Below are 23,202 nucleotides of genomic sequence, written 5' to 3' on the forward strand. Positions count from 1 at the left end.
TCAAACAAATCAGACGAATTCATTTCCGTGAGACGGCAGCCCCAGATGTCGCTCCCAAGCTGTCCGCTAGATGGTGCCATTATATCACAAATGGGCGAACTGGGCGCATGCGCAATTCTGAGCGATTCTCTGGCTTAGGTGGCAACACTCTTGAGTCATATAACAGCTTGGCAGTGTGAGCCAGGCCCCAAGTGGGTGATTTGAACTGTAACAAAGGTTACAGACTTCAGTTTGCAAATAAACCCCCACATTTCAGTGGAGCTATCTCTTCTGAAACAGAGGAGAGTACCACTCACATTCTGAAAGACAAAATCTCCTCCGTCCTCGAGAAAGGGGCGATTTGAGTGATTCCCCTACATCATCAGGGGTTCTACTCTCGTTATTTCCTGGTTCCAAAAAAAGACGGCTCACTTCGTGTTCTTCTGGATCTCAGAGTATTAAACAAACATTTAAGGAAATATACCAAGCCCCCCTAGTGTCAGGTAAGAAAAAAAAACAAAAAAACAGCCGTGTGTAATCCGTGCCCTCGGTTTTGCAATCCGTACCCTCAGTTTTGTAAATCGCGCACACCGTGTTAAAGTTGGGTTGGGTTTATATTGGACATTTGCTGTACATTTGAGCTTCTCTCTTCTATTTCTCAAGAAATAAACACACAAAAAGGACATAATGTGTCAGACATAATGAGCGTGCAATCGCTCCCTAATGAATTGTATTCCACAGTTCAGGGAGGGGGCGAGGGTGCATTATCGCACATGTCTGAGACTACAGGGACTTATGGCATCAGCCATTCAGGTTTTGCCTCTGGGCCTTCTGAGAATGAGGGCATTCATGTAATGGGTTTTATCACTTCACTTCAGTCTTGTACGCGACTTCAACTACTCCATCACAGTGTCATGTTCAGAACCCCTGCACCACTGGAGGAACGCTGGGTTTTATGCTCATGGCACTACCCTTGGGGCATTCATATTCATTCCGCTTTTCATCCTCCTCTGTGGAGGATCAGAGGTTGAATGCTCTGTGTCTAGCCTTTTCAGTAGGAGTGACCAGCTATTCCTTTCCTGCCCTACCTGCAGATGGGGAACTCCATTTCTAAGCAATGCCTATCCCATTGGCTTGTGGAACCTATCACCTTGTCATATGAATTGAAGGGAGTGCAGCCTTCAGAGGGCCTCAGAGCACAGTTTACTAGGGGTGTGACTGCCTCGTTGGGTCTGTTTCATTGAGTCTCAGGACATCTGTTCTGCTGTGAGCTGGGCCTCTCCCCATATATTTGTCCTATACTAGCAGCTCGATGTCACTAAGACCCCAGTAGCTCACTCTGTCCTAGGAGTGGGCTTCTTGTAGTGTTCCTCCCTTAAACAAGACATGATCTTGAAGATCATGTCAGGTTTTGCTTATTCATGTTACTAGCATGTCCTCCATGTTCTACCTGCATACCACTATCACTGCCCTCTGGCTGACCAGTATTTGGCCAAAACTTGCAATTGGAGATGCAGGGGATTGAACCCTGGACTTCATACATGCAAAGCAAGCGCTCTACCACTGAGCTACATCCCCTACCCCAGCAAACCAAGCAAGTGCTAATAAGGATGACAGAGGTTACCTGAGCCTTGCTTTCAGGTTCATGACCCCCTTTCCAACACAACGGACTTAATTGAGGCAGTTGGTTGAAAAAGTACAAGCGATAGCACACCATAGTACAGCAAAACAATTTTCACAATCCATACAGATGGGGTGATATAAATCCAAACAATAATCAGTATGTTTGAAATGAACTGCACATGATGGGGTGTCAATGAAACCCCATAAGGCAGCTGACATGCTTTGCCTACTGGGTTTCCATAGATGTTTAGCAACAGAAAACAAGAAAAAGCCTTGCAGCGCCCTTATGTTTTGCACCTTGGAACACAGCTTTTGCCCTGTCATGGAACTTAGACAATACTTCCAGACTCGAACTCTGAAGGTAAAAAGGTTTATTACAGAAAGATGGTTAATACAGGATAGAATAAAGCAGGATAGAATAATGAGAGCACTCTAAAGTGCTTGTGCTGAACCAGTACTATATATATGAAATGCAGAGCATGACGCACTTCTGTGTACCGATAAGAAGCAGTTTGAGGCAGTTCAAACAGGCTTTGTTTTAGGGTCTTAGTAGATGTGCAGACGAACCTTGAACAGAATAACATGTTTGTGTCTCTGTAAGCATATAAACATTCTGTACTGATCTCAGTGACATGACATGGCCTTCTTAGGCGTTATCCTCAGATAAACATGAACAGAACAAGAACTAAATTATTATAAAGTAAAAATGAGTAATATCCCTCACAGCCCTATTGGTTTTAAATTGAAGAGGCCCACATGCAACAACACCAGGACAAAAGTGTTTGTTCAGTAGCACCACACTCTGGCAGAGCAATATTTGGCCAAATTTTGTGCCTCACCACTGTTTGGCCAAACTCACAAGTGGAGATGCAGGGGATTGAACCCTGGACTTCTTACATGCGAAGCAAGCGCTCTACCACTGAGCTACATCCCCTACATCAGCAAGTCAAGCAAGTGCTAATAAGGATGACAGAAGTTACCTGAGCCTTACCTTCTGTGTCATGACCCCCGTTTGTCGAGGAAAATCAATCCTTCCAGTCTAACTCAAAAAACTTCAGAGACAGAGGGTTTGTAGATGTCAAAAAGTAAATGAACTTTATTGAAACAATAAAGTGAGATAGTCTACAGAGGGTCTGACATACATACACATACATGTCTTTTTATATACCTCTCTGAAGCAGTAAAATTATCCCTAGGTGGGGCATTCACCTTTTCTTTCTGGAAACAAACCAATGTCCATCGCCTTAACTAATTATTCACACCCATATGATACCTTTATTTGTGGCGCATGTGTAGTCAGTTGTATTTTCTTTCAAAGTTTTACCAGACCTGTTTTTTTTACTGTGTCACATAATTCACCCTATAACCTCATCTAGTTCTTTCCTCCTGGAATTCTTATCTCTTCTTTTGACACTGATTTGCAAGCTTAGGGGGCTTTGTTTAGAAAGTTTGTTTGTTTGTTTGGAACACAGCTTTTTCCCTATGGGTTTTAAATTGAAAGAGGCCACATGCAACAAGGGCAAACATAAGGTTCTTAATTTACTGCCATAGAGTGAAGCTGCTTTAGACAAACACAAAGCACTTAATGTACACATTTCGAATACCACTTGTTAGAAGTGTTTTATAGTTTTAGACTATGCTTGCTGTACAGAGGTACGGATTGACACAGAAAACAATTAGGCCTAGTGTTTAGTAAGACATAAGTCTTCTAACTCAATACACACTTATAACTTGATCAACAAGTGTACTATGAGTTTATATAATGCTTCCCACAAGTAATTCTTAACTGTTGGGTACACATTTGGTATACATAACAGATTATACCTGATGAACATATCCAAACATTAGTAAACTTTGTAGTTACACACATTGATTACACTTTATATCCTATACGTTTTAAATTGAAGGAGGCCACATGCAACAAGGGCAAGACAAAAGTGTTTGTTCAGTAGCACCACACTCTGGCTGACCAGTATTAGGCCAAAACAAGCAAGTGGAGATACAGGAGACTGAACTCTGGACCTCATACATGCAAAGCAAGCACTCTACCACTGAGCAATATCCCATAGCCAAGCAGCTCAAGCAAGTGTTAACAAGGATTACAGAGGTCACCTGAGCCTTACCTGCTGGTTCACGACCCCCTGTCCGACACAACAGTCTTAATTGAGCCAATTGGTTTAAAACGTACTAGCACACCATAGTACAGCAAAACAATTTTCACAATCCATACAAATGCGGTGATATAAAACCAAACAATTATCAGAATGTTTGAAATGAACTGCATACGATGGGGTATCAATGAAACTTTTAGTCATAAGGCAGCTGACATGCCTTGCCTACTGAGTTTCCATAGATGTTCATCAACAGAAAACAAGAAAATGCCTGACAGTACCCTCATGTTGTGCACCCGGGAAGACAGCTTTTGCCCTATTGGTTTTAAATTGAAGAGGCCCACATGCAACAACACCAGGACAAAAGTGTTTGTTCAGTAGCACCACACTCTGGCAGAGCAATATTTGGCCAAATTTTGTGCCTCACCACTGTTTGGCCAAACTCACAAGTGGAGATGCAGGGGATTGAACCCTGGACTTCTTACATGCGAAGCAAGCGCTCTACCACTGAGCTACATCCCCTACATCAGCAAGTCAAGCAAGTGCTAATAAGGATGACAGAAGTTACCTGAGCCTTACCTTCTGTTTCATGACCCCCGTTTGTCGAGGAAAATCAATCCTTCCAGTCTAACTCAAAAAACTTCAGAGACAGAGGGTTTGTAGATGTCAAAAAGTAAATGAACTTTATTGAAACAATAAAGTGAGACAGTCTACAGAGGGTCTGACATACATACACATACATGTCTTTTTTTACCTCTCTGAAGCAGTAAAATTATCCCTAGGTGGGGCATTCACCTTTTCTTTCTGGAAACAAACCAATGTCCATCGCCTTAACTAATTATTCACACCCATATGATACCTTTATTTGTGGCGCATGTGTAGTCAGTTGTATTTTCTTTCAAAGTTTTACCAGACCTGTTTTTTTACTGTGTCACATAATTTACCCTATAACCTCATCTGGTTCTTTCCTCCTGGAATTCTTATCTCTTCTTTTGACACTGATTTGCAAGCTTAGGGGGCTTTGTTTAGAAAGTTTGTTTGTTTGTTTGGAACACAGCTTTTTCCCTATGGGTTTTAAATTGAAAGAGGCCACATGCAACAAGGGCAAACATAAGGTTCTTAATTTACTGCCATAGAGTGAAGCTGCTTTAGACAAACACAAAGCACTTAATGTACACATCTCGAATACCACTTGTTAGAAGTGTTTTATAGTTTTAGACTATGCTTGCTGTAGAGAGGTACGGATTGACACAGAAAACAATTAGGCCTACTGTTTAGTAAGACATAAGTCTTCTAACTCAATACACACTTATAACTTGATCAACAAGTGTACTATGAGTTTATATAATGCTTCCCACAAGTAATTCTTAACTGTTGGGTACACATTTGGTATACATAACAGATTATACCTGATGAACATATCCAAACATTAGTAAACTTTGTAGTTACACACATTGATTACACTTTATATCCTATACGTTCCAACACAACAGACTTAATTGAGGCAGTTGGTATGAAAGGTACCGGCTCTAGGACATCATAGTACATCAAAACAATTTTTGTCTACTGAGTTTCCATAGATGTTCATCAACAGTAAACAAGAAAAAGCCTTGCAGCACCCTTAAATTTTGCACCTTGGAACCCATGACCCCCTTTCCAACACAACGGAATTAATTGATGCAGTTGGTTCAAAAGGTACCGGCTCTAGCACATCATAGTACATCAAAACAGTTTTCAAAATCCATATAGATGCGATGAGATAAAACAAAACAATAATCAGTATTCTTAGAAGGAACAGTATACGACGGGGTATCAATGAATCTTGTACTCATAAGGCAGGTGAGAACACCTGCAGCACCCTTCTGTTGTGCACCTAGGAACACAGATTTTGCCCTATTGGTTTAAAATTGAAGATGGCCACATGCAACAAGGGCAGAAGAGAAGAACTTCATCACTAGCACCAGACTCTTGCTTGATACCTATGAAAGCTGGGATGCCTCACCACTGTTTGGCCAAACTCACAATTGGAGATGAGGTGATTGAACCCTGGACTTCTTACATGAAGCACAAGCACTCTACCACTGAGCTACATCCCCTACATTAGCATGCCAAGCAAGTTCTAATAAGGATGACAGATCTTACCTGAGCTTTACCTTCTGGTTCATGTCCCCAAGTTAATTGAGGCAGTTGTTACAAAAGGTACCGGCTGTACCACATCATAGTGCATCAAAATATTTGCACAATCCATACAGATGCTGTGATATAAAACCAAACAATAATCAGAATGTTTGAAATGAACTGCACACGATGGGGTGTCAATGAAACTTGTGGTCATAAGGCAACTAACACGCCTTGCCTACTGAGTTTCCATATACGTTGATCAACAGAAAACCAGAAAAAGCCTTGCAGCACCCTTACGTTTTTCACCTTTGAACACAGCTTTTCCCTGTTGGTTTTAAATTGATTGCAACAAGGGCAGAACAAAACTGTTTGTTCATTAGTGCCACACTCTGGCTGACCAGTATTTGGCCAAAACTTGCAATTGGAGATGCAGGGGATTGAACCCTGGACTTCATACATGCAAAGCAAGTGCTCTACCACTGAGCTACATCCCCCTACACCAAGAAAAACACTAATAAGGATGACAGAGGTTACCTGAGCCTTACCTTCTGATTCATGACCCCCGTTCTGACACAACGGAGTTAATTGAGGCAGTTGGTACAAAAGGTCTTGTGACCCTGACGGAAGGATATGCGGTATAGAAGATGGATGGATGGTACAAAAGGTACTGGCTCTAGCATATCATAGTACATCAAAACAATTTTCACAAGCCATACAGATGTGATGAGATAAAACCAAACAATAATCAGTATGCTTAGAAGAACAGTACACAATGGGGTGTCAATGAAACTTGTACTCATAAGGCAGCTGAGACCAGCTGTAGGATACTTCTGTTGTGTACCTTGGAACACAGCTTTTGTCCTATGGGTTTTAAATTGAAGGAGGTCACATGCAATAAGGGTAGGACAAAAGTACTTCTTCAGTAATAACAGCCTCTTGCTGGACACCTATAAATGCTGGGATGCCTCACCACTGTTTGGCCAAACTCACAAGTGGAGATGCAGGGGATTGAACCCTGGACTTCTTACATGCGAAGCAAGCGCTCTACCACTGAGCTACATCCCCTACATCAGCAAGTCAAGCAAGTGCTAATAAGGATGACAGAAGTTACCTGAGCCTTACCTTCTGTTTCATGACCCCCGTTTGTCGAGGAAAATCAATCCTTCCAGTTTAACTCAAAAAACTTCAGAGACAGAGGGTTTGTAGATGTCAAAAAGTAAATGAACTTTATTGAAACAATAAAGTGAGACAGTCTACAGAGGGTCTGACATACATACACATACATGTCTTTTTATACCTCTCTGAAGCAGTAAAATTATCCCTAGGTGGGGCATTCACCTTTTCTTTCTGGAAACAAACCAATGTCCATCGCCTTAACTAATTATTCACACCCATATGATACCTTTATTTGTGGCGCATGTGTAGTCAGTTGTATTTTCTTTCAAAGTTTTACCAGACCTGTTTTTTTTACTGTGTCACATAATTCACCCTATAACCTCATCTGGTTCTTTCCTCCTGGAATTCTTATCTCTTCTTTTGACACTGATTTACAAGCTTAGGGGGCTTTGTTTAGAAAGTTTGTTTGTTTGGAACACAGCCTTTTGCCCTATTGGTTTTAAATTGAAGAGGGCCACATGCAACTAGGGCAGGACAAAACTGTTTGGAGATACAGGGGATTGAACCCTAGACTTCATACATGCAAAGCAAGTGCTCTACCACTGAGCTACATTCACTACACCAGCAAACCAAGCAAGTGCTAATAAGTATGATAGAGCCTTACCTTAGAGTATTACCTGAGCCTTACCTTCAGGTCCATGACCCCCTTTCCGACACAACGAAATTGATGCAGTTGGTTCAAAAGGTACCGGCTCTAGCACATCATAGTACATCAAAACAGTTTTCACAATCCATACAGATGCGATGAGATAAAACCTCTAGCACTCTACCACTGAGCTACATCCCGTACACAAACAATACAAGCAAGTGCTAAGAAGGATGACACAGGTCACCTGGGCCTTAACTTTGGGTTCATGACACGCTGTTTGACACAGTGGACTTAATTGAGCCATCTGGTTGAAAATGTCCCAGCACTAGCATATCATAGTACAGCAAAACAATTTTCACAATCCATACAGATACGGTGATATAAAACCAAACAATATTCAGTATGTTTGATATTAACTGCACACAATGGGGTGTCAATGAAACTTGTAGCCATAAGGCATCTAACACGCCTTGCCTACTGGGTTTCCATAGATGTTCATCAACAGTAAACAAGAAAAAGCCTTGCAGCACCCTTACGTTTTGCACCTTGGAACACAGATTTTGCCCTATTGGTTTTAAATTGAAGATGGCCACATGCAACAAGGGCAGAAGAGAAGTACTTCATCACTAGCACCAGACTCTTGCTGGATACCTAACCACCCTTTGGCCAAACTCACAATTGGAGAGGAAGAGAATTGAACCCTCGACTTTATACATGACAAGCAAGCGCCCTACCACTGAGTTACAGCCACTACATCAATATGCCAAGCAAGTGCTAATAAGGATGACAGAAGTTACCTGAGCCTTTGCCCTATGGGTTTTAAATTGAAGGAATAAGGGCAATAAGGGCAAGACAAAAGTGTTCGTTCAGTAGCACCACACTCTGGCTGACCAGTAGTAGGCCAAAACACAGGAGATACAGGGGACTGAACCCTTGGCCTCATATATGCAAAGCATGCACTGTTCCACTAAGCTACATCCCCTATGCAAGTAATTTGATCAAGTCTGCAAATATCACATTGACTTATTTACTGAGTGGAAAAGTAACCACAAAAAGCTATTTGCTTATTCTGTTTATGAGACTGATTAATTACAACTTGGCCATCATGCCTCAGTAGAGCCCCAAATGAGCCTAACCTCCTGATTCATGATTCCCTGTAGTGAATGAGGGCAAAATGAACCAGAAAACTTTTTGCTTTTTCCAGTCTTTAATCTGAAAGTTGAAGGTTTGCACCGGTGTAATGTACATGTATTGTATATTATGCACAAAAAAGTATAAATTAATCTGTTAGTCTTCTTGCTGCAGCTGACATTTTCACTGTTTTCTTTCTTCCTGTCTAAAATTTATGTTGTATAAAGGAATTATTATTAAGACCTCATATCTATCAGGATCCTGCACCTTTGCATTGATAGTATTACACTACGTTTCCCCTTATTTCATTTTGGTGATTGATGACTTTCAAAAAGTAAAATGCAAAACTACACTACAAGTATATGTCCACATACTAAAAGTATGTGGAGACCTGACAATGACCCCTACAGCATATGTGAGCATTCCCCAAACTCTTTCCACAAAGCTGGAGGCACCTGATTGTCTAGAATGTCAATGCATGCTGTAGAATTATGATTTTCTTTCGCTGGAACCAAACATGTTCATTCAGCACAAAGTGAGGTCCATAAAGACATTGTTTGCCAAGGTTCATTTAGAAGCACTCAAGTTGCCTGCATAGTCCTGACCTTAACCCTTGTACGTCAATTTAAAAAGTTACACATAGATACATAGAGGACAAAAATGTACATGTCCAAAAACTGTCATAAAAATATTAATATTTTTTTTCCACTTTCACTGATGTAGATTTTATTAATCCTGGTTTGTTCACATGATACAAAAATCATCAAAGAGCAGTAACCTTTGACTCATGTACATGTGGTGTGATTTGTGATTTCCAGTACAATATAATTTCTTTCTTTCAAACTGTTCAAATATCTACATACATACAGACCACAACTCTGATATCCATACAAACACACCCACACAATTATAGCTGCATCATTTATTCAGTTGGTCTGCAGTGCTCTATAATACAGCAGAATCAGAAAAAAGGAAAAGCATGGATTTTCCCCAGAGGCAAAACCTGAGAAAATAGTAAACATTTCAGAAATTTCTTAAAAATTCAATGTTTTGAAACCTTGTCAACAAAATAAAAGCCTATTAATACAGAATGCATGATTTTATGTGTAACAGGTATGGAAATTATTCTATACATTAAATATATAGAATTACACAAAAAATGTATACCTGAAGTGACTGTCTGTATGTGTGCATCTTCCCCTTTAATTTTCTGACTGCAGAAATTTTTGCATGGGAGAGAAATGTTGAGGGCGAATGAGACATACTGTATGTTATCTCTTTGTCAGAGAGTAAATGGAGAGTCAACCCAGTTGCCGCCCACCTATTTATTTGGTTAAAAGAAAACACAACGCAGACAACAACCAGTTACATACGCTTAAATGTCACAGGGATTAAATATTGCAGTTTGAATGGGTTTCATTGAGGACATTTTAGTCCTCAAGTGTAACTATTTTGTGTACCTACTTTAAAATAGATTTATGAAAGCAAATGAGAGTGAAATATTAAAATTCCAATATAAAAACCACCCTTTGCAAAAGTTGTGCTGTTTGCATTAACACAACAAAAATGAAAGAGATAAAAATGTCCATTAGGACACACAAGGGTTAACCTCACTGAACACCTTTGGGCTCAAGTGGAACACTGACTCCACACCAGGGCTTCTTGCCGGTCATCAGTGCCCAACCTTGCTAATGCTCTTGTGGGTTAATGGGCACAAATCCCCAAACAACATTCCAAAATCTAGTGGAAAGCCTTCCCAGAAGAGTAAAGGGTTTTAATAGCGGCAAATAGGGCCCCAAGTCCATAATAATTGGAACTGGGTGTTCAGCAAGCACATATGGGCCATATAGTGTAATTTCAAACGCTTCTCAAAACAGCTTTGTTTCTCACTGGAATTTTGGAACAATAACACTGCAACATGGTACAACAATTATAAAGTAAAGGACTGAAAGGTCACTGTAACAACATAGCAATGTCGATTCATGTCATAACTGTACAGAACTTTGTACAGAAAAGTGTAGTTTAAGAATAGGGAACATTTAAATGATTCTCAAAATAAAATAATTAGGAACAAAAATACATAAGTAAAATTGTCATTATAGCAGTTGAATATTTCTTCAGATTGGGGCAAGCAACACATAATATGGACATTTGTTCAGATTTTTGGAGGTTTTTTCAGGTTGTCCAACTTCCTTAGGCTACAAGAACATCATGTAACAACTGTGTTAATGCACATTTCATTCTTGGTCAAGTTCAAGCTGTCTGCTGGCTCATAGCTATAAGTTTGTTTGTTTTTTTTTTGTTTTTTTTTAATAATCTCATTAACTATATTAATGGTTCATCTATAATTGCTGAAGAACAGATACAGATACAGCCCAGATTTGTGGGGCATGCGGATGTTTCCCTTTTCAAAGTTTCTCTGCCCAGTCTCAGCAGAGACCTGACCCGCCTGTGTGCTGATGGTATGGCTCAGTTCCATGGTGATTGTCCAAAGTTAGAATCATATCCCACCATAGAAAATGGGTGGAAAGTGTGATATATGAGGTTGTATGGTACAGCTAATATATCTGGTTATACACAGGGCAGTTGGGGGGGGCTTTTTTTCAGGGTAGGCTGCAAGTGGTGGATGGTTACAGGATCAGGGTAGTTTTTCTGACAACACCTATGAAACAGAGAGATACACTCAATGAGAGCTGGTCTGACTGTTATAGAATTGTTAGCAAAATTATTGTTGGTGTTGTGTCTACTAGGGTTTGTGTGTTTTAATGGATAGTGCCATACCTGCATGCAGCTCACAGAACCCTAAATGTGAAAAGCCAAATGCTAGGTACAGACTGAGTTAAACAGTACCTTTGATGTTGCTCCTGTCTACTGCTGCTGCTGCTGTTGTTGTTGTTGTTGTTGTTGTTGTTGTTGATTCTGCCATTCTGATTATAGAAAGATTCTCTCTGTTCCTCTTCATTTAATTGGTGCCAAAGTCTGGCTGCTTCCCTATTCCTTTCCCTATAAACATGCACAACCAGTCACATACAGTAGATATAAAAAGTCAACAAACCACTATTAAAATTGCAAGAAACAATGATAAGTCATAATCACCTTTAATGTGATATGGCAACCAACAAAATTCAAGTGGAAAAATACATCCAAATGTTTTATGGAGAAAAAAAAAGAAAAAGAAAAAAAACGTACAATAATCTTGTTGTATAAGTGTGAAGACTTTTTTATAACTGGGTATGTGACTGTGCCAGAATTAACCAATCACATTCAAAGTCATGTTCAGAAGTAATTATCATACACTTGTCGTCAATTAAGTGATTCCGCTTAACCCCAAATAAAGTTTCTCTGGATTTTATTGACATAATCTTGGCCAGAAGGAAGAAAAAAACAAACAAACAAAAAGAAAACATCCCAGCTTAAATCACCCCAAACCGTGTGGCAAATGTGTTATGTTCTGATGAGACCAATGTAGAACTTTTTGGGTATAATTCTAAATGATATGTTTGGTGCAAAATCAGGACAGCTTATCAGCCAAACACCACCATACGCCTGTGAAGCATGGTGCTGGCAGCATAATGTTAAGGTGCTGCTTCTCTTCAGGACTGGGGTTCTAATCATGGTAGAGGAAATAATGGATGGCTCCAAATACCAATCTATTTTGGCACAAAACCTGCAGGCCTCTGTTAGACAGTTGAAGAAGAAGAAACATTTCATCTTCCAGCAGGATAACGACCCAAACCACAAATCCATTTCTTGGCTTCAAAAGAAGATGAATTTTTTTTTCCTAAAATGTCTCTATTTGTTTTTTTTACTTGAATTTTGTTGGTTGTTATATTACATTAAAGGTGGAAGAAGATCTGACATGACTTCTCTTAGGTTAATTTTTCACAAAAACATGTTTAAAACAATTTTAATAGTTGAAAGCGTATAGTATAAGAGTATAGTACAGAGAATAGTTAAAAGAACATGACTAGACATGACAGAGTCATCTTTGGGATGAAGTCTGCTAGTCAGGCCTTATCCACAACATCAGCGGTTTTTATTTTGTGTTTGTTTTTTTTACATGCACCTTAATATTCCATTAATAATCCCACTGACAGCTCAATAGCTCAAGAATAGAAAATGTCCATGTGTACACCTAAACTAGAATAGAACAAAGCAATTGAGGCCAGGGAAATTTCTATCTGACTGAATGAGGTAGGTTAATGTACTTTCAATAAGGCGTTTAATAAAAGCCATTATTTAAAAGCAGCCATTATGTCCAATTACTTTTACTATCAGAACCTATATGTACGTAGAAGTTTGTGCGTTCTACTGCGTTTTTGCAGTGAGGGCAAATTTAGCACGAGATTTTACCCATATGTATAAGAATAAATTGTGCATATGTACAAAATGTGTTTTGTACAAGTTATATGAATTCTGGGATACAGGCCCCTCCTCATTTCCCCACTCATGTTCTGTTCCCTAATCTCACCTTTCTAGTTGTCTCATATAGTCTCTCTTCACATGCTTCAGCAAACACGGAACGATGAAGATTATGCTCATAAACAGTATGATGGCTATGCTTACAGTAGACAAAAGCAGAGCCAGGCGTAAGTTCTTTTCATCATATTGGAGTGCTAATAGAAGATATTTAGGAGAACATAAAAATAAGAGAAGGGAAGAGGGAAAATATGTGAAATAAATAAAGAACCAAAAGAGAAGTGTCATTCATAAAAAAATACCATTGTTAATAACAATTAAATATTTTTGTAAAGAAAACAATGAGAATATCACCACATTTCAGTTATAATATAAAATTCCATATAACAATAATTTTCATACTATTATGAAAGGCTGTTAATTCAAATATCTATTGTACTCTATTGTACTATATAGCTTGTAAATTGGCTTTAATTTCCATGTTACAAAACAAAAATTAATTAATTTAGTTCCATCCTTTTTCTGTACCGCTTATCCTACATGGGGAACCTGGAGCCTATCCCAGGGAGCATGGGAGGCAAGGCGGAGTGCCAATTCATCGCAGGGCACAATCACATAAACACACTACGGATATGCCAATCAGCCTATCATGCATGTCTTTGGACTGGGGGAGGAAACCAGAGTCCCGGGAGGAAACCCCTGCAGCGGAGAGAACATGCAAACTCCGTACACAGGGCAGAGGCAGGAATCGAGCCCTTAACCCTGGAGGTTTGAGGCGACCGTGCTAAACACTTGAACATGCAAAAAAAACCAAAAAACTAAATTGTAAGCATCAAGAGACTGGTATGCCATCAATTTCTCTCTAGTACAAAGGCTCACCGTTTCTATGAGATATATGAGATGTATATACACTCACATTCCACTTTACAAGGAACACCTATACATTCATACAGTTATCTAATCATGTGGCAGCAGCGCAATACATAAAATCATGCAGATACAGGTCAAGAGCTTAAGTTAATGTTCACATCAAACATCAGAATGAAGAAAAAGTGTGATGTCTGTGACTTTAACCGTGGTGTCAGATGGGCTGGTTTGAGTATTTCAGAAACTGCTGATCTCCTGGGAATTTCACATACAACAGTCACAAGACCTTACACAGAATTGAGCAAAAACCAAAAAACATCCTGTGTGCAGAGAGTCTGCAGGCTGAAACAGATTGTTGATGAGCAAGGTCACAGGAGAATGACCAGACTGGTTTGAGCTAACAGGAAGTCTATATTAACTCAAATAAGCACTCATTACAATCATGGTGAGCAGAAAAGCATTTCAGAATGCACAACATGTCAAATATTGAGGTGGATGGGCTACAACAGCAGAAAACCACATCAGTTTTCACTCCTGTCAGCCAAGTACAAGAATCTGTGGCTATCATGTGCACAGGCTCACCAAAACTGGACTGGAAAAAGATCAGGTGATTTTTTTTCTAATATTCAACTGTCCTGTTTGGGTAAGACTGTGCCTGTAAGGGATAGACTCAGATTCTTGCTCTTGCCTGACAGGAGTGCAACCTGATGTGGTCTTCTGTTGTTGTAGCCTATCCACCGCAAGGTTCAATGTTTTGTGCATGCCGAGTTGCTTTTCTGCTCACCACAGTTGTAAAGAGTGCTTATATGAGTCCTTCCTGGCAGCTCATACCAATCTGGCCATTTTTCTCTGACCTCTCTTATGTGTTCCCAGCCACAGAACTGTCACTCACTCAGTGGTTTTTGTTTTTTTTCCGCACCTTTTCTCTTGAGAATGTTGTGTGTGGAAAATGCCAGCAGATCAGCCGGTTATGAAATATTCAACCCAGGCCAACTCGTATCAACATCCTTGATCAAAGTCACAGAGATCACTTTTTTCTTCATTCTGATGTTTGATGTGAACATTAACTGAAGATCTTGACCTATATCTGCATGATTTTTTGCATTGCACTTCTGCCACATGATTGGCTGATTAGATAACTGCATGAATGTGCAGATGTTCCTAATAAAATGAATAGTAAGTGTATATCTGGTCTTACAGGCTAGACCATTGCTAAGCGACTGACAGGGTGCTAAGCTATAATTATCTTCTGGAGTCACACCATTTGAAAGGGTTAGTTCAGCCCAGTAGCACTCACTGTCTTTTAGTGGTAATCTATAATAATACGTGGATAACATTTTATCAAATGTAAATCTGATTTTTAAATAAAATTCTTGATAGAGTGTAGCATCAGGTTACTAGGCTACTCGATTCTTTTTGCAACCAGGTTTTGCACCTCTCTTTTTGTTTACAACTACCAAAGGGGTCTATATCTGCTCTATATCCATCCATCCATCTATGTATCCATCTATGACTTCTACATTATTGAGTTAGTACAAAAAAAAAAACATTTTAGATTTTAAAAAATTAGATTTACAGCACAAAATGAAAGGTTACAGAAAAATGTTTGTATGTCAGTAAAGAAAGCAGCATATTATGTAAAAGGCCACTTTTCAGACAAAAAAAAACCATAAGGAAGGCTGCTGCGTTTTGCATCAGTGTATTTTTCTCAAAGGTGAATTCTTACCAATATACAGTGCTGTGAAAAGGTATTTTCCCCATCCAGATTTCTTCTGTTTTTGTGTCTCATACTAAATACAACATAAAACAAAGGCAACCTGAGTAATCACACAAAACAGTTTTCATTTATTTTTATTTAAGCAAAAAAAAAGTTATCCAACACCTATCACCCATGTGAAAAGCTAATTTCCCCCTTAGACTTAAAGTCTGTTTGTGCCACCTTTAGCAGCAATAACTGAAAGCAAATGCTTCCAATAACTGCAGATCAGTTTTTCACTTACTTCTAGGACTAAGGACATAATACTATGCTTTGGATCATTGTCTTGCTGCATAATCCAGTTATGCTTGAGTTTCAACTTACAGACTGAAGACCAGACATTCTCCTTTAAGATTTTCTGGTAGAGAGCAGAATTCATGCTTCCCTCAATTTATTGCCCAGGCCCTGAAGCAGCAAAGCATCCCCACACCATCACACTTCCACCACCATGCTTGACTGTAGGTACGATGATCATTTTGTGGAATTCTGTGTTAGGTTTACACCAGATGTAACGGGACACCTGTCTTCAAAACAGTTCCACTTTTGACTCATCAATCCACAGAACATTCTCCCAAAAGGTTTGAGGATTATCAAGGGGTGTTTTGGCAAAATTCAGACGAGCCTTAATGTCCTTAATCTTCCATGGATGCCATTTTGTCATCACTGTCATAAACAGTGACCTTTATTAATGCAAGAGAGGCTTATAGGTCCTTTGATGTTGTCCTTGGCTCTTTTGTGATTTCCTGGATGAGTCGTTGCTGTGCTCTCGGAGGAATTTTGGAAGGTCGGCCACTTCTGGTAAGGTTCACTACTGTGCAGTTTTCCCATTTCTAGATAGTGGCTCTCATTGTGGTTCTTTGGAGTCCCAGAGCCTTTGAAATAGCCTTGTAACACTTCCCAGACTGATATATTCAATCACCTTCTTCCTCATCATTTGTGGAATTTCTTTCAATTGTGGCATAGTGTGTTACCTTTTAACCAACTTCATGACTTCATGCTTCATGACGTCAGGCTTCATTCTATTTAAGTGTTGATTTGATTGAACAGGGTTTGCAGTAATCAGGCCTGGTTGTGTCCAGACCAGCTCAACCCCATTATGAATGCAGTTTCATAGATTTGGGGAATTAGTAACTACAGGGGCAAATACATTTTCACACAGGCCCAGTTGTTATTGGATAACTTTTTTTGCTTCAATAAATAGCATTATCATTTAGAAACCGTATTTTGTGTTTACTCGGGTTGCCTTTGTTTTATCTTAAATTTTGTTTTAATTTCTGAACCAGAAGAAATCAGGATGGGGGCAAATAATTTTTCACAGCACTGTATATAAAAAGTGAGGCATTTCCTACATTGTTCACCTGATTTGGATGTAAATACCCCTCTGCACTTTGAGCTCATAATCATTATTTAATTTCAACTCCAATATACTGTGATAAACCAAATATTTATGCACCAGTCTGTATTTATATATTATGGTGACTGTTTGAAGAGTGTGAAAGGCAAATCATTTTGTCAAACGAAATCAACATTCTGTATATGCACAGTCTCCTAAGACTCACAGGAAGTGAGAGGAAGTAAACAGTTCTAGATTTTTGGCACAGACATTCAACCTGAAATACAATGGAGCAGTAAAAACATGCACAAGCTATTTTTTTTGTCATTGAAGATGGGGCCCGTGTTGTGCTTTAAAACCTTTACTTGCAGAGTATGAGGAGATTTTTTTAATGATAATGAGTCTTTATTGGTCACATATATAGTCGAGCACAGTGAAATTGTTTTCTTCGCATACCCCAGCCTGTCAGGAAACGGGGGTCAGAGCGCAGGGTCAGTCATGATACAGCGCCCCTGGAGCAGAGAGGGTTAAGGGCCTTGCTCAAGGGCCCAACAATGGCAGCTTGGCAGTGCTGTGGCTTGAACCCCGGAGCATCCGATCAGTAACCCAGAGCCTTAACTACCAAGCCACCACTGCCCCCTCATGGCCCCAAAATGTCTGTCAAAAAATGTTAGAGTAGCAATAGGTGTAAAATTGTTTTTGACAAAATGAAGCTATTTGGTCAAGTTGACACATAATAGATCTGTCTCTTCCTAGTTTATATGTAAATGCTACAGGCACAGATCAAGCAACTATACTGAACTCAAGCAGTGCTGTGTCCTCTTTCTTAGACAAGTAGCAGGTCCTAAATATGTTATTTAAATACACAGACTTGCCTTTGTTTTATCTTAGATTTTGTTTTAATTTCTGAAACAATTTAGTAAGAGATATACACAAAAACAGAAGAAATGAGCACTGTAGTTAACACTCGTCATAATTATCATATCATAGCTGCATAATTACCAATAGCTGTTGTCTCATGAATATCTAAGGTAAATTAGAGAACTGTGTCATGGCTTCAGTGTGTGTCTTACGTTTACAATCAGGGATACTCCCAGTCCATTGTGCGCCGCTATTTCCCTGCTCACAGGAAATCAAGCCACCACTGACAGCACGGTACAGAAAAGGGCACTGTAAAGTCATCACTGTGCCCACATTTGTTCCATTTCCTGCCTCTATTTTAAATGTCCCCAAACGTGGAGTAGGCATAGGAGTGCACAGACCTAGAAAATGACACACAGATCAAAACAAATGAAACAATGAACAGTGCTGTAGATTAGAGTTTCTTGAAAAACATTAACTGCGTTTAAAACTCTTACATCACCACAGTTCTGGAGAGACATGAAAGTAAAGCATTTTAGAGGAATATACAATGTTCAAAGATGTCAGCTTGCAGGCAGCTTAAACATTTTCGAATGAAATCATGTCAAATCACCTGTTGACGTCAAGAATTATAGAATAAATAATAAATCCTTAGATACAATCACAAGAGTGGATTAAATTTGAAGTAATTGTGACCATATATTTTGATTCATTCTAGGAAAGTTTTTTTTTTTTTTTTTTTAAGTGATCAGTGATCTACAAATAAACAAAACTAGTTTCTTAAACAATGAGAAATAAAAATTGTAATGTAATATTTAATAATAATAATATCCAAATAATTTATCCAAAGTTTTATCCTTGATCTAGTCTAAAGTTTAGATCAAGAACAATTAAACAAATTATTTGTTCATCGCTTGCAGCTATCTTTTATTTTCATGGAACCAGTTTAAGCTTTGTGACATGGCACATTATCATGCAGGAATTAACCATTATAAGATGAGTAAATTGTGGCCGTAAAGAGATGCACATAATGAGCAACAATACTTAGATAGTCTGTGCCATTCCAACATTGCAAGAGTACCTTAGCCTTCCTGTCAGCGCAAATCAGTCTGGTCATACTGCTCTTCTCTACTCTATCCAATCAGCCACATGAATGGCATTTGCAGACTGGATAACTGCATGAATGAATGAACAGGTATATAGATGTTCCCAATACAGTGACTGGTTAGCATAAAAGATTTTCTTCATGCACAACTATTATGATTTCCTTTCAGTGAAATATCACCACTTCCATGTGGGACAGAGTATCTGACGTTACTTGAAACAAATAGAGAAAATCTTAACATTTTATTGGACTAAAGATTTCACAAAGCTAAAAACAAGGGAGTTAAGCCATTCAGGGGTACTCTGATATGCAAGTCAAAAAACGGTTTCCTTTCCCACAGCTCATTGCCACCTCACATGCTCTTTAAAATGGTTGCCCACAGGAAGTTGCAAAAGCAGGAGCCATACACTATCATCACCCGTGGGAAACACAGAATACAGAGCCATATATTGAAACGACACTGAAACTAATCATATAATGAAAAGATTGATACATTATGTAATTTCATATACATAACAGCATAGCAAATAACAGAATAATACATACAGTACTGTGCAAAATTCTTAGGCACCCTATGTTTTTGAGTACAAACTTTGTTGTAGATTTTTATTTTATGACTCCTACATTGCCGAGTCAATACAAAATAAAAAATATTTTAGATTTCCAAACATTAGTTCTCCAGCACAAAATTAAATGTTATGAACATTTTTCTGTATGTCAGTAAAGAAAGCAGCATATTACAGAAGAGAGCACTTTTCAGACAAAACACTTGTGTTATGTATACACAGGAGAAACCTGAAAAATATATATATATTTTAAAGGAGGCTAGCCTATTTATAAAGATCAAACATACCATGAAAATTTGAGTGTTACGTCACCAAATCATTCAATATTTTGGTTGAAAACAATGTTATATGCCATTTAATCTATTTGAAAATGCTGGAAGCAGGAAGCTGAAAGCGAGTGATAACAAAAGCTGAATTTTCAGTTGTGTCCCAAAGATAAGACTGCAGCTGAGCTACATTTCTTGGCCATTTTGAAAGATCCTTCAAATATAGCTAAGAAATTTAGCCATTTCAGGAGTTGAGGATGCAACTATTGGCCTTACTGGCCAAATCCCAATGATCTAACCTTTTTCTTCATTAACAAAGAAAAATACAGGGAAATATGGTTGTCCTTCCTAAATTTGGCTCTCAGCAAAGACATGTGTCTGTAAAAATAGAGTTTTTATTGTTTGCACGATTTGAAATAAATATAGGATTGGCTGACTCCAATGACACTAATTATTTTGTTGGTTAGGCTGGGCGTCCGTACAGATTCTGAAGTCTTACCAAACTGTTGAACTACCAGTCTCCATATATAGAGGAAATTAACACTTTTTTTTAAGCAAAATGTCTTCTAAAATTTTTCCTACTTAGTTTATATTATATACTTTTTTCAAATAGCCTTTAAGAATGGCTTTGACAAAAAAAAATAACATACTGAAATCATTGTCATGTCTGGATTAGGAATCTTTCACAAGGTTACAATGGACTTTAAGAGAAAACATGGCAAACACATCCAGGGGTGCCGATAGTGTTTCTGGGCCCCCTGGCTAATTTGTACTCCCAAGCCCCCAACCTCCAATTATTTTTTCTTATTGCTACGTGTAAAAACAATCATTATCAATAAGCATAACAATTATTGCATATTCAATAAGAGACTATAAAGAACTAAATTTGAACATTTTATTAAAATAACTGAAATTATGCATTTATAACTATATACAGTACAAGTCATTAACACCATTGTACTCTCTCTCTCTCATACACAGACACTATAGAAACTCTGTCTGGATGTCTTTTTAAGTTGTCGACTTGTAATTACTTATACCCCAAGTACCAAGAACAATGAACTTTACTACTACTACAACTACTACTACTACTAATATTATTATTATTCATTGAGTGAATAATAAGTTTCACACACCAGCAGCTCCAGAAAGAAATGCGGAAATTAGCTAAAACAGTGACGGGATCATTGAATCAGTAAGTTGAACTTGAGAATCAAATCAGTTCTATTCATGAAAGAATCATTCAGACTGGTTTTATCAACAGGTTTTATTGAACCGACTCAAACAAACGATTCACTCACGAATTGGACATCATTACACTTCTCTCATAAACTCACTCGGGACAATCCAACCAGATTTATATGATTACATTAAATTTCGATTCCTCACAGAAAGCTGTTGCAAGGCTTCGGAAAGCTTGAATATACATACAACACTGGACTAGTTTTATGGTCGCTTGGTGCTTTTCTGTCCTTTTTGAATGTCTTTTTTCTATTTGATGTTAATTTTAACACCTTTATACTGGCTAGCTTCAGAATCATAGCACAAAACAGGGAACATAAATCACCTTATTTTTTGGAAAAACTGGGTGACTGGCTGTCTTCCCCGTATTGATCTCTCCTATTTTTCATGTTTTTCTTTCCTCTTTTGATATCCATCAAGAAGTTGACCCCCCATTTTATTTTATTTATTTTTTTCCCCTTAATAAATATGAACAAAAAACTTGCATACATAAATCCTGTTACTTGGTTAAACAATGTGTTGATGCATTTTACTTTCTGTTCCCTGAAAATAAGCCATGTTCATAATCACCATAAAAGTTTACAGTTGGACAGTATTTTAGAAAATATTTCTAATCTGAATTTTATATACATTTTCAATTTCCACTTTTGTAGAATGACCTAAGGGATAGTTGTATAGATCATAAGTTATGTGTTTGTTAGTTTTTTGCCCATATTCATCTTGTAACACTAAACATTTATTTTAATAAAACAAAAAACAAAAACTATATTAACTGGAAACCACTGGGTCTGAGTGGCTGCTGTATGAAGGCGCCCAGCTACAATACTGAAATCTGTCTAAAGTCATTGAAACTAACTGTGTAGGTGACAGATCATTTGCAAACTCAGTTCTGCATCTGCAGTTTTTAATTCAACCTACTTTAAATACAATAGGTTAATGGTGTGTGCCACATATAAATATACAGATGCAAGACACCATGCTGCTGGGGGGAAAAAAGAAACCCTCATAGAATTTGTAATGATTTTAATGATTATCAAGTGAATTGTATTGGTTTTAATGGAAAACGCAATAGTCTCTCTGTGGGTCTCAACTGATCATTTGTTGCCTTCTATTAGTGGCATGTTATGTCTAGTGGATACCAATAAGGACCAATAATAGTAATGGTTGACTGGGGGTTTGTAATGGTATTTGTCATGGAAACCATTAGTATTACCAATATGTTTCAAGTGATCACATACTGTATCCATTAAAAACAGAGAGAGAGAGAGAGAGAGAGAGAGAGAGAGAGAGAGTGTTTGGGTTACCTGCTGGGCTCCCAGTCTGACTTCTGTTTTGCGCCTCCATGTATCTCCTGATCTGATGAAACCAGCAGAATGACACTCACAGAGCCCGAAGCTGTTGAGCAGTCCACCTTAAACCCGGCGAGTTCTTCTGCCTTGAAGACTAGGGAGTGATAGCGTTAGCGCCTACAGAGGTGTCTGGTAGAATGACGACACAAGGATGTGTAGACAAGTTTCTTTCTCTCTCTCACACACTCCTTTTTTTGGTACACGTATTAGCAGAAGTGGAAGTGTAACGAGCGTGTCGGCATTTACATGTCGAACAACCAAACTCTCTGAGACAGGAAGTGTGAGCATCCCTCCTCTTCTCTCCTCTAATCTAGGCTAACATGGCATAGTTATTAGCGCCTGAGAAAATGTTTAGAATATGTGATAAAATGACTGACCACAAGCTGAACACGAGTCACTAGAGAACATTAATCATGCTGGAACTTCTTCAATCAGGGTCAAACTTGCAAGAAATAACTGGTGGAATATCTAGTACAGGACAAACACATGTGCACACGGGCGCGCGTGCGTGCACACGCACACAAAAAATGAAATATCGGAACTTACACTGTGTATAGTTTCACTTCCTAGAAGTGAAGAAACTAAATAAAATTACACAACAGAAGCTTCTGACTTGCGTCTGATTACAAAGAGCTCGTACCAGATGTTTTCCATGCACTGTGTCAGTACGAGCTGACTAGGAAATACAATATATTTTGCATAGTGAAG

General features: G+C 38.6%; 1 protein-coding gene and 5 non-coding genes across 6 annotated transcripts; all 6 read right to left on the reverse strand.

Moving 5' to 3' along the window:
* Window positions 1-1,485: 1,485 nt before the first annotated feature.
* Window positions 1,486-1,557, reverse strand: trnaa-ugc (transfer RNA alanine (anticodon UGC)). Its single transcript has one exon. It is a non-coding gene; the product is annotated as a tRNA-Ala (tRNA).
* Window positions 1,558-2,464: 907 nt separating this feature from the next.
* trnaa-cgc (transfer RNA alanine (anticodon CGC)) lies at window positions 2,465-2,536 on the reverse strand. Its single transcript has one exon. It is a non-coding gene; the product is annotated as a tRNA-Ala (tRNA).
* Window positions 2,537-4,163: 1,627 nt separating this feature from the next.
* On the reverse strand, window positions 4,164-4,235 carry trnaa-cgc (transfer RNA alanine (anticodon CGC)). Its single transcript has one exon. It is a non-coding gene; the product is annotated as a tRNA-Ala (tRNA).
* A 2,021-nt stretch (window positions 4,236-6,256) lies between these two features.
* trnaa-ugc (transfer RNA alanine (anticodon UGC)) lies at window positions 6,257-6,328 on the reverse strand. The gene has a single exon. It is a non-coding gene; the product is annotated as a tRNA-Ala (tRNA).
* A 499-nt stretch (window positions 6,329-6,827) lies between these two features.
* On the reverse strand, window positions 6,828-6,899 carry trnaa-cgc (transfer RNA alanine (anticodon CGC)). The gene has a single exon. It is a non-coding gene; the product is annotated as a tRNA-Ala (tRNA).
* A 2,738-nt stretch (window positions 6,900-9,637) lies between these two features.
* Window positions 9,638-22,985, reverse strand: LOC108265946 (sushi domain-containing protein 3). Its single transcript, XM_017468826.3, has 5 exons — window positions 22,450-22,985; window positions 18,179-18,367; window positions 13,202-13,346; window positions 11,581-11,733; window positions 9,638-11,392 (listed from the first exon to the last, which is right to left on the reverse strand). The coding sequence occupies exons 1-5, from the start codon at window positions 22,487-22,489 to the stop codon at window positions 11,302-11,304; spliced, it is 618 nt and encodes a 205-aa protein (XP_017324315.1). The 5' UTR covers window positions 22,490-22,985; the 3' UTR covers window positions 9,638-11,301.
* Window positions 22,986-23,202: the final 217 nt, after the last annotated feature.

Source organism: Ictalurus punctatus, chromosome 5 (assembly GCF_001660625.3).
Source record: "Ictalurus punctatus breed USDA103 chromosome 5, Coco_2.0, whole genome shotgun sequence".
NCBI classification, from domain to species: domain Eukaryota; kingdom Metazoa; phylum Chordata; class Actinopteri; order Siluriformes; family Ictaluridae; genus Ictalurus; species Ictalurus punctatus.

What these genes read in the sequence shown, in the direction of transcription:
- LOC108265946 (XM_017468826.3), bottom strand. Translation starts at nt 22,489, where the DNA reads ATGGAGGCGCAAAACAGAAGTCAGACTGGGAGCCCAGCAG. An exon ending in GAGTATCCCTGATTGTAAAC is followed by an intron (nt 13,347 to 18,178) that starts GTAAGACACACA and finishes ATCTTCTATTAG; the next exon opens with CACTCCAATATGATGAAAAG. An exon ending in AGACAGGAGCAACATCAAAG is followed by an intron (nt 11,393 to 11,580) that starts GTACTGTTTAAC and finishes TCTGTTTCATAG; the next exon opens with GTGTTGTCAGAAAAACTACC.